We start from the raw sequence: 12210 nt of genomic DNA on the forward strand, positions 1-12210 counted from the left end.
TTGGAGCCCAGGAGAATGAGAGGTGATCTTATAGATGTGTACAAGATCATGAGAGGAATTGATAGGTACAGTAAATGCACAGTCTTTTACCCAGTGTAGGAGAATTGAGAACCAGAGGACCAGGATTTAATGGGAACCTGAGGGTCAACGTTTTTACACAAAGGATGTATGGGACGAGCTGCCGGAGGAGGTAGTTGAGACAGGTACTATCACACATTTAAGAAACATTCAGACAGGTACAAGGATAGGATAGGTTTAGAAGGATATGGGCATGTGGGACGTGTAGATGGGGGCATGTTGGTTGACATGGGCTTGTTGAGCCAAAATACCTGTTTCTATGCTGTATGGCTCTATGACTATACATCAAATCACTGCAACCTTGTGCTACAGGTGCACAACCTTTTATCCGAAAGCCTTGGGACCAGACACTTTTCGTAATTCAGAATTTGTCGGTCTTCGGAATGGAATTTTTTTAGCGTAGATTTTAATGGCTGGCTCAGTGGTAGAGTGCTCGGCTCATATCCGCAAGGTCGCGAGTTTGCGCCTTGATCCCGGCAGTAAACTCGGTCGCGAGTTTGAGTCTTCAATGTAGTTTTTTCTTGCAGAATAAATGTTTGTATGAAATGCAGTGTAGGAGAGGTGTACTGACTGTGTGGGCAGAACTTTGGAAGTGATTGCCCACCAGTCTAAAAAGCCGCTGTCTCCCTGTCCCTGGGATAGCAGGGGGCGATCAAACAGCACAATACCCCCCTCCCCCTCCAACTCCAGAGGAATCCGCTCCCTAATGGGCCGCTACGGCGACAAGTGGCAGTTTGCCCACAGCCCGAGCTGCGCCCCCTCATCCGCCACCCCAAGAACAAGACGTACCTTGCACACCATCAGCTTCTGCCCCTACGTGTTCCTCTGGAGTTGGAGCGGGGCTGGGCTGGAGTTGCTGCTGGCTGTGGGTCTCTGGGATCTCCGTGCTTGCAGTGGGCCTGGGGGTCGGTGTCCCGTTGGTCCTGACGTCTCCGGCCACCCCCCTGGACTGGAGCTGAGACTGGGAACTGTACCGCCCTTGCCCCCTCCCTCTGCAACGGCAAACAACCCCACTCTCCTGCAAGGGCGGTACAGTTCCCAGAGGATGGCAGGTGGCCGGAGACGTCAGGACCAACAGGAACCCGCTCCCCGATGGGCCCCTACGATGCCCCGAGCTGCGCCCCGTCATCCGCAACCCAGGTTCCTCTGTAGTTGGAGCGGGGCTGGGCTGGGCTGCTGTTGGCTGTGGGTCTCTGGGATCTCCGTGCTTGCGGTGGGCCTGGGGGTCGGTGTCCCGATGAGGGGGCGCAGCTCGGGGAACGGCTTCTGGTGGTCCTGACGTCTCCGGCCAGTTTGCAGTTTTCCTCTGGAGTTGGAACGGGGCTGGGCTGCTGCTGGCTGTGGGTCTCTGGGATCTCCGTGCTTGCAGTGGGCCTGGGGGTCGGTGTCCCGTTGGTCCTGACGTCTCCGGTGACAGTGCAAAGCCCCCGCGCCGGTGCAATGGGCGGGGAGCTGGAGAGGGGAGGGAAGGGGTCACACACATGGCCGGGAAGCAGAGGGGTGTAGGTGGGGTGAAACTGAAGGGAGCGACAATCTGCTGCTGCCTGCCCCGCTGAGTTAAAAAGTTCCCACGCAAGACTCACGAAACACTGTGTATCGTGAGTCTACCATGGGAACTTTTTAATTCAGCGGGCAGGCAGCAGCATATTGTCAATTATTAACCCTCCGGCGCAATATACCCTCACCTTCTCTTTTATGAATGGGGATTTAGTTCCCCTTTCTTCGAGGACCGACCGGAGGTTCCGCTGTCACCTCTGCGGGCCGCCCTCGGTGAACGTTTTCAAGGACCTTTCTTCAAGGACCGAAAAAATGGCCGCTATTCGGAGGTTTTCGTTATTTGGATCTTCGGATAAAAGGTTGTGCACCTGTATATCCAATGGTCTGGCTTGAGCTGCATCCTCACCATCGCTCCAATTAGCAGAAGCAGGTCAATTACATCTCAGTTGCAGTAGTCTAGCTGTTTATTTTAGTGATTTCCTGTTCCCTCCTATGTTTCGCTTGCACCTCTGGTTGCAGCTGGGACTGGAGTTCAAATCTGCCTTTCATGTCTTTGCAGTGAACGACTTCTCATTCTTATTCTACGGCATTATGGAAGATTAGGATGCTTAGATAAGGGGATTGAATATGCTAAAGTAACATAGTGGCTACCTTACTGTAGAGTTGCTATCTTACAGCGCCAGAGACCCGAGTTTAATCCTGACAACGGGTGCTGTCTGTACAGAGTTTGTATGTTCTCCCCATGACCTGCGTAGATTTTCTCCGGGAGATCTGGTCTCCTCCCACACTCCAAAGACGTAAAGGTTTGCAGGTTAATTTGCTTGTTAAAATTATATATTGTCCCTGGTGTGCATGGGATAGTGCTAGTGTGTGGGAATCGCTGGTCGGCGCAGACTCGGTAGGCCGAAGGGCCTGTTTCGTGCAGTATCTCTAAACTAATAAACTAAACTAAACCTTTACTGTGATCTCTGCTGTTTCATAACTTTGAGAAAAGTGAGTTGATGTCATGCAGTATTTAATATGCCAGCCCTGAAAGAATCTCACAAAGTTGTTTGATGAAAACTTTGGCCCTTTATCCCTTATCTGGCAATCTGTTTTATTTCAGCTTGAGTGGTGATGAGTGATTTTTTCTAAGAAGTCTATCTCCCAGAAAAATAATCATTTGTCACCAGTTACATTTTTTCATCTAGATTAACCAGGTTTTTTTTCATTGCTCTTTGGGATTTGACAAGAGTGATGTATTTGATTTAGTTGGTTCCTGTCTAAAGATCTGCAAGATGGAACATGATTTTAATTCTTACAGGAATTCCTGTATTTTAAATTCCAGTGGTGAATTAGAAGCTTAAGTGAAAAACAACTTGGAGTTCTAGGACCAGATGTTTACAAGCAGAAACTGGTTCAGTGTAGTTTCTCAAGGATAAGGGTCTGAAGTTCTCTGTGAGTTTTGAAGCAAAATCCACTGTATTGAAGCTAGCAAATGTAGTGCGATTATATTTTTGAGTAGGTTAATATGAGCAGCTATTACACCACTGAGAAAAGAAGCAGATACATAGGTGACAACGAGCTGCAGCCAAAGCTTGAATTCCAGTTGCTCTAACTGAATGACATAGCAGACATGTACTTTGACCTATAAATTGTTGAACAACTCAATTTGTATTTTGAATACCATTAAATAAGGAGAATTATCTTAAAATTATGAAGAAATGAAAAGACTTTCAGAGTTGATGACTCTCAGGTGAATCCTGTTGCAAGTTCAGTGGTAGTGAGGGACTTTTACATTGAGCAGCAGCTGTTCAAAACTAAAAATCTTTTCACTGTACCTCATCACACAAACTAAACTAAACTAAACTAAACAACTACTCTCTCTCCAGTACAAACACATTATTCCTACAGCTGACCAGAAGTGTGCACAATACTTCAACAAAAAAGCTTTTCAATGTACCTCGGTACACGTGACAATAATAACCTAAACTAAACTAAACTAAACTAAACTACTGCTCACTCTCCAGTACAAACGTCTCGTTCCTACAGCTGACCTGAACTGCACACAATACTTTGGAAGTGGCCTAATTATTCTTTATAAAATTACATCTTAAACTCCCATTAAAAAAAAATATTTTATGCTCTGACCATCTCTGTATGCTTTCTTCACCTCCTTATCTATATACGCTGCCACCTTCAGGGATCTTTGTACATGTACACCGGTCCCTTCAACCTTTAACACTCTATTATACTGAACAATTCATTGTGTATGTCCTGCCCTTATACCTCCTCTCAAAGTGCATCACCTGGCATCTATCTGCATTAAATTCCATCTCCCTATCTTAGCAAATTCTGGCATTATAAAAATATTGTTGTATTCCTTATAGAATGATAGAACTAAGAAATTGGATGTACACTTGCTGGAATCCAGCAGAGATAGTTGTGGTCTTTTAGTTTTGAAATTTATTGAACACAAAAATTACTCAATGTAGCTATAAAGATATGCATCAACAACACTGAATCAATGTAGTTGATGTGTATCTTTATGACATAGAAGGTTCATCCAAAGATAATGTTGGTTATAGTTTCACTTTGTCCAGTCCATCGGTTAAAGTCCTTCACACTACTTAAAAAATCATTAACTTACTCATTCTTCATATTATTTAATGTGCCGACATCTGCTTTGAATACTTCATGCTTCCAGGCTTTCAACTGAAACCAACACTCCTTTGGGGTTTTGCTGGTGCTACATTTTGGAAAGGATAGCGATTAAACCATAAAATGAAAAACATTTTGGCAACAAATCCACAGAAGGTAAAACTTTTGTCATTTTTATCATGACTTGGGTAAACTTGTTTGGAAACATACAAATGAAGTTAACATATTGGTGGCAAACATAAACTTCAAGTCCGGTGTCTTTAGAATTACAAATATTTATCATTCCTGCAATATGGTAAATAACTTGGACAAAGTTAAATGCAATTTGTAAATTACAGTTACAAAACAAGGTAATTTGCTACTTCAAGTATGAAAATTAATCTGGAATATCAATGTCTCTAAAGAAAACAATTTAGTTTGACAGAATTATCATCGTATTTTATAGTCACAGAAAGAATGATTTTTTTGCAGCTCTAGTTCAAATTGATATGTTGATATAGCTGCAATTATTTGGTTGCCATAAATCAATTATTTAAGATTAGCTAACTTTTCATTATATTTTGTGGCATAATTTTCACACATTGAAGTGCACTTTGACATATTTCATGTTTATTTTGTAAAAGAAGTATAAATTATACAAAATTGTGAACGCTATAATTTAACATACTTTAACATGAGTATAATTATATGGTGTTTCTCCATTTTAAAGGCATGTGATGGTTTTTGTGTTTTGTGTTTTAAGCATGGTGTGGCCCTGAGTTTACACTCAAGATAATGGTGATGTCACCAGCAGTTACTACCATTAATGAACAAATTTGGGCAGCAACTCTAATTCTAATTGGGCAGCAATTAATAAGTTTAGTTTAATTTTAGTTTAGTTTAGTTTATTGTCATGTGTACCGAGATACAGTGAAAAGTTTTAGTTGTGTGCAAAACAGTCAGTGGAAAGACAATACATGAATACAATTGAGCCATCCACAGTGCAGGATAAAGTCCAGTAAAGTCCAATCAAAGATAGTTTAAGGGTCTCCAATGAGATAGATAGTAGCTCAGGACTGCTCTCTATTTGTTGGTAGGATGGTTCAGTTGCCTGATTTCAGCTGGGAAGAAATTGTCCCTGAATCTGGAAGTGTGCATTTACACACTTCTATACCTTATGCCCGATGGGAGAGGGGAGAAGAGTGTGGTCAGGATGCGACTCGTCCTTGATTATGCTGCTGGCTTTGCCGAGGCAGCGTGAGGTGTAAATGGAGTAAATGGAATGGAGGTTGGTTTGTGTGATGGTCTGGGTTGCATCCATAATTCTATGCAATTTCTTGCAGTCTTGGATGGAGCTGTTCCTAAACCATCTCGATAAAATGCTTTCTATGGTGCATTTGTAGAAGTTGGTGAGAGTTCTTGGTGACATGCTGTACTTCTTAAGCTTTCTAAGGAAGTAGAGGTGTTAGTGTGCTTTCTTGGCCATACAACTATGTTCTTGGCCATACAAGTTGGAATGCAACTATCCTTGCTCCTTCTGTGTGGATCAGTACAGTTTCTAAATCAAATTGGTTAAAGATATGCAACATTGTGCCATGTTCACATTAAGCTCCAGATACCCATATGAAATGCTGCATTATAGAGTGATAGTCACAGAATCAGGCCCTTAAGCCCAACTTGCTCATGCTGAACAAAATGCCCCATCTACATGTCCCACCTGCCCACATTTGATCCATATCCCTCTAAAACTATCCTATCCATGTAGCTATCCAACTATTTTTAAATGTTGTTTTAGTGCCTGTCTTAACTACTTCCTCTAGCAGCTCATCCCATATACCTACCACCCTTTGTGTGAAAAGTTGCATCTCAAGTTCCCATTAAATTACCCACACCTTAAACATATGTCCTCTGGTTCTTGATTCCCCTACTCTGCGCAAAATACTTTGTGCATTCACCTTATCAATTCCCCTCATGATCTTTTACACCTCTATAAGATCAGCCACATACATTGCAAGGAATAATGTCTTAGCCTGTCCAGCCTCTCCCTGTAGTTCAGGCCCTCAGGCCCTGGCAACATCGTCATAACTTTTCTCTGCACCCTTTCCAGTTTCACAACATCCTTCAAAATAGCAGGATGACATAAACTGTATTGTTTTGGCTTTTTAATACCATAGCAAATTGCTGTGCAATCACCTTTATAAAGTCCAGATGTTATTGAATGATATGTATAGATAAGTATAATGAATAGCTGCCAGTGATGTTAAAATCTGGGCTACTGTAAATAATATGAATTTCTTTGGACAAATTTGACAATAGACAATAGACAATAGACAATAGGTGCAGGAGTAGGCCATTCGGCCCTTCGAGCCAGCACCGCCATTCAATGTGATCATGGCTGATCATCTCCAATCAGTACCCCGTTCCTGCCTTCTCCCCATATGACAGTCCCGCCATCCCGGGAATTAACCATACTGCACTCCCTCAATAGCAAGAATGTCCTTCCTCAAATTAGGGGACCAAAACTGCACACAAGACTCCAGGTGTGGTCTCACTAGGGCTCTGTACAACTGCAGAAGGACCTCTTTGCTCCTATATTTGATTCCTCTTGTTATAAAGGCCAACATGCCAATCGCTTTCTTTACTGCCTGCTGTACCTGCATGCTTACTTTCCTAGACTGATGTACAAGGACCCCCAGATCCGGTTGTACTTCCCCTTTTCCCAACTTGACGCCATTTTCCCAACTTCATCTGCCATGCATCTGCCCTCCCCCCCAACCTGTCCAAGTCACCCTTCATTCTCATAGCATTCCCCTCACAGTTCACACTGTCACCCAGCTTTGTATCATCTGCAAATTTGCTAATGTTACTTTAAATCCCTTCATCCAAATCATTGATGTATATTGTAAATAGCTGCAGTCCCAGCACCGAGCCTTGCGGTACCCCACTAGTCATTGCTTGCCATTCTGAAAGGGACCCGTTAATCCCTACTCTTTGTTTCATGTCTGCCAACCACTTCTCTATCCATGTCAGCACTCTACCCCCAATACCATGTGCCCTAATTTTGCCCATTAATCTCCTATGTGGGACCTTATCAAATGCTTTCTGAAAGTCCAGGTACACTACATCCACTGGCTCTCCCTTGTCTATTTTCCTAGTTACATCTTCAAAAAATTCCAGAAGATTAGTCAAACATGATTTCCCCTTCGTAAATCCATGCTGACTCGGACCGATCCTGTTACTCCTATCCAAATGTTCGGCTATCTCATCTTTTATAATTGACTCCAGCATCTTCCCCACCACCGATGTCAGGCTAACTGGTCTATAATTCCCTGTTTTCTCTCTCCCGCCTTTCTTAAAAAGTGGGATAACATTAGCTACCCTCCACTCCACAGGAACTGATCCTGAGTCTATAGAACATTGGAAAATTATCACCAATGCATCCACGATTTCTAGAGCCACTTCCTTAAGTACCCTGGGATGCAGACCATCAGGCCCTGGGGATTTATCAGCCTTCAGTCCCATCAGTTTATCCAACACCATTTCCTGCCTAATGTGGATTTCCTTCAGTTCATGGTAGGGCTCTTGGGAGTGTTGTAGAGCTAAGGGATCTCTGAGTGCAGGTACATGGTTCCTTGAAGGTCGAGTCGCAGGTAGATAAGGTGGTCAGAAAGGCTTTTGGCACATTAGTGCATTGGCCTTCATCAGTCAAAGTATTGAGTATAGAAGATGGGATGTCATGTTGCAGTTGTATAAGACATTGGTGAGACCGCATTTAGAATATTGCATTCAGTTCTGGGCACCATGTTATAGGAAAGATGTGGTAAAGCTAGAAAGGGTACAAAGAAGATTTATGAGGATGTTGCCAGGAATACAGGGTCTGCACTATAGGGAGAGGTTAAATAGGTTGGGACGCTATTCCCTGGAGTGCAAGAGGATGAGGGGTGATCTTATAGAGCTGTATAAAATCATGAGCGGATTAGATTGGGTAGATGCACAGAGTCTCTTGCCCAGAATAGGTGAATCGAGGACCAAAGGACAAAAGTTTAAGGTGAAGGGGAAAAGATTTAATAGGAATCCGGGAGGTAACATTTTCACACAAAGGGTGGTGGGTGAATGGCTGGGACTATCCCTACATTTAGGTACATGGATAGGACAGGTTTAGAGGGATATGGACAAAATGCAGGCAGGAGGGACTAGTGTAGCTGGGACATGTGGCCGGTGTTGGCAAGTTGTGCCAAAGGGCCTGTTTCCACACTGTATCACTCTATTACTCTATGGATACATAATTGGCTTGAAAGTAGAGACAAGGGGTGGCGGTAAAGTGTTTTCAGACTGGAGACCTTTAACAAGTGGTGTGCCACAGGGATGGGTGAGGGTTCCACTATTGTTCCTAATTTATGTTAGTAACTCAGATGAGAATGTACGTGGCACGGTTCACAATTTTGTACACCACAATTGGTGGTATAGAGAACCGTGAAGAATGTTGTCTAAGATTAATGTGGGATCTTGATCAACTGTGTCAATGGCAGATGGAGATTGATTCAGATGAATGTGAAGTGTTGAATTTTGGTAAGACAAGCCAGAGCAGCACTTACACAATAAATGGTAGGGTCCCAGGGAATGTTGTAGAACATAGAGACATATGGGTGAGGCACACGGTTCCATAAATGTGGGGGCACAGGTAGACAAGGTGAGAATAAATCCCTTGGCATGCTTGCCTTCTCAGGGTACTGAATATAGGAGATGTCATATTACAGCTACACAAGACATTGATAAGGTCACTTTTGAATTACCGTGTACATTTCTGGTTGCCCTGCGGTAAGAAGGATGTAATTCAACTGGAATGACACCAGGTGCATAATAGATTTACAAGGATGTTACTGGGTCTGGACGGTTTGAGTTAGAAGGAGAGGGTGGGTCTTTCATCCCTGGAGTGTATGTGGCTGAGGGGTGACCTTACAGAGGTATATAAAGTACAGTTTTGGGTATAATTATGACATTCCAAGGACACAGACAGGTACAAGCAAGGTTTCGAGTAATATGGACCAGGCGCAAGCAAGTGGAACTAGCTCATTCAGTCAACTTGGGTGGCTTAGTCAAGTTGAGCCAAAGGGCTTCTTTCTATGTTGCTCAGCTCTGTGACTCTATAACTCTACTTGATATTTTCATTAATCATTTGATACATACAAGTAAAACCTTAGACGGTAATTGACTGAAAATGCACAAATATTTATAACAATGTTCTCCATAGATGCTGCTTGACCCACTGAGTCACTCTAGCACTTTTGTCTTTATTGGTAAACCAGCAACTGCAATTCCTTGTGTCACATTTTGATTTCATATGGCTGTGGCAGTAACTGAGAATTTTCTGCTGAGTTAGTTTGAAAAGCATTACATTTTGAAGCTGTACACCCACTTTACAATTGGGCAGCTTTACGTGGCAAAGTCCCATGGAACAAGCTCATGGTGTTGTTGATTTATAGTAACTGATTGTTTTTGATGACAAACCAGATTGATTGCAGAACCCGAGATTGATTACAGAGTCTGAGTTAGCAAACGTGTATTGCCTGGACTTGAATCAACTAATTAACAAGAAAAATAACATGTTCACAAGGTTGGATGTGTGCCTACTCAGTGCTGAAATGAAGTCCGGCTCAATTCAGTGCTGTGAACAAAGTTGTTTACAATTGATATTTTAAATCAAAAACCAATTTCTAAATTTATAAATGTTATTAGATTATTGGGCGGCACTGGGTGGGTGGTGGATGGTCATAAATTGGTATCAATTATCTTGAAAAATAGGTATGTAACTTAGAAATTATTTTCAATGTAGATAACTTTGCAAGGACAATACACTACTTGGGGGAGAAATTCTCAATGATGTAGAGGAGAATAGGAATGGCAGTAAAAAACACACAAATCATTTAAATGTTGCAACACAGATCAATAAGAAAACCAACCAAACATTGGGATTAGTTCTGAATAGAATAAATTAAAAGGTGGAGATGTTTCATGCTAAGCTTGTTCATAACTTCATAAGTCCATAAGTTCATAAGTTATAATAGCAGAATTAGGCCATTCAACCCATCAAGTTTACTCTGCTATTCAATCATGGCTGATCTATTTTTCCATCTCAATCCCATTCTGCCTTCTCCCCATAACTTCTGACACCCGTACTAATCAAGAATCTATCAATCGCTGCCTTAAAAATATTAATTGACTTGGCCTCCACTGCCTTCTGTGGCAATGAATTCCACAGATTGTGTAGATCATGTATGGAGGGCTTGGTACTCTTCCAGTTGCAGTATAGAACTAGATCATGTTGATAAATACTGGCATATCCAAGCGTTTGAATGTACATGTTGTTGAATGCAGACATCCTGAACTTACTGAAAGATAATGTCATCTGTCAACGTGCTCCATTGCTGGATGAGTCCAGTGGTAGAACCCAGTTTCACCCAAAGCCCACGATGCAGAGAAATTATTTCTCACCTCCTGTGCCTGTTCATACTCAGGGTAAGATCCCGCTGGTTTCAATCGGAAGAAAAAATGTGACTACGTTTCAAAAAAGAATGTAAGATTTGTTTGGTTCAATGTTATTATTTATTTATATATATATGTTGAGATGTTTGAGATTAATTTATCTATTATTTTAATAATGTTTGTTGTGATAAAATGCCTGTATGCTATTCCAAATTCATCATAGTTTTGATAGTACACAAAATTGGGGATGGAGATTTGCTAACTGATGAACCCTTGGTGGTTGTTTAGGTTTAAGTTTATTACTGTCGCAAGTACCTAGGTACAGTGAAAAGCTTTGTTTAGCATGCTATCAAATTAGATCAGATGTACCACACATAGATACAATTAGTTCAAACTCAAGTGCAATCGATAGAGCAAAGTGGAAGATATAGAGTACGGAGTTTTATTTTCTGCATTGGCAAATCAGATCACAACCTGGTTTATCTAAGGCCTTCTTACAAACCCTGTGTACTGAGACAGCCTACAACCACTTTCAGAAAGTGGACACCAGAGGCCAGTGAATCACTGAGGGACTGCTTTCAATGCACAGACTGGGACATACTGATGGAGCCACAGGAATTAAACAGCTGTATGGACATCGACAGGATGGCTGGATGCATAACGGACTACATCAACTTCTGTAGGGATGTTGTTGTGCCAGTAAGAACTGTTTGTTGCTTTCCCAATAACAAACCTTGGATTACAAGCAACATTAAGAGCCTCATAAACGAGAAAAAGGAGGCTTTCAAGGTTGGTGATCGGGAAAAAATCAAGCGGGTACAGCACCACTTGAAAAGGAGTATGAAGCAGGCAAAAGGGGACTATAAAAGGAAGCTGGAGAAGAAACTGCAGTACAACAACATCAAAGAGGTGTGGAGAGGAATGAAGACCATCACTGGCTTCAAGGAGAAGAGAAGCCAGCCGTCAGGAGACGTGGACAAGGCCAATGAGTTTAACCTGTTCTATAACAGGTTTGATCTGGTATCCCCTCCAACCTCTACAGGTGCAGCCTCTCCCCCACCATCACCTCCACGAGGCAGCCCCCCCAACACCACAGCTGCAGCACTTCCTATACCGGCATCTCCTCAACTGCTCTTCACGGCGGACGAGGTGAGAGCTGAGCTGAGGAGGTTGCGCCCTGGTAAAGCAGCTGGCCCTGATGGTGTATGTCCCAGGCTACTAAAAGACTGTGCGGCTCAGCTGGCGGAGCCGCTCCAGACCATTTTCAACCTGAGCCTCCAGTCAGGGAGGGTACCAGGTCTGTGGAAAACATCATGTCTCGTGCCGGTTCCCAAAGCAGGGCGGCCGACCGAGATCAACGACTACAGACCGGTGGCCCTTACATCCCATATCATGAAAACAATGGAGCGGCTACTCATTCGTCTCCTGAGACCACAAGTCCGGCACGCACTCGACCCACCACAGTTTGCATACCAGGAGAACATTGGGGTGGATGACGCAGTCCTCTACATGCTGCACCGGATCTACTCCTTT

General features: G+C 42.9%; 1 protein-coding gene across 1 annotated transcript in view; it reads left to right on the forward strand.

The window, feature by feature from the left end:
• Positions 1-4253: 4253 nt before the first annotated feature.
• Positions 4254-12210, forward strand: part of slc23a1 (solute carrier family 23 member 1) — a 113333-nt gene continuing 105376 nt past the window's right edge. Inside the window, exon 1 of the mRNA XM_033029468.1 lies at positions 4254-4371. Within this exon, the coding sequence (XP_032885359.1) occupies positions 4339-4371 (33 nt within the window). The 5' untranslated portion in view covers positions 4254-4338. The remainder of the gene's footprint in view (positions 4372-12210) is intronic.

This window comes from Amblyraja radiata, chromosome 11, assembly GCF_010909765.2.
Source record: "Amblyraja radiata isolate CabotCenter1 chromosome 11, sAmbRad1.1.pri, whole genome shotgun sequence".
NCBI classification, from domain to species: domain Eukaryota; kingdom Metazoa; phylum Chordata; class Chondrichthyes; order Rajiformes; family Rajidae; genus Amblyraja; species Amblyraja radiata.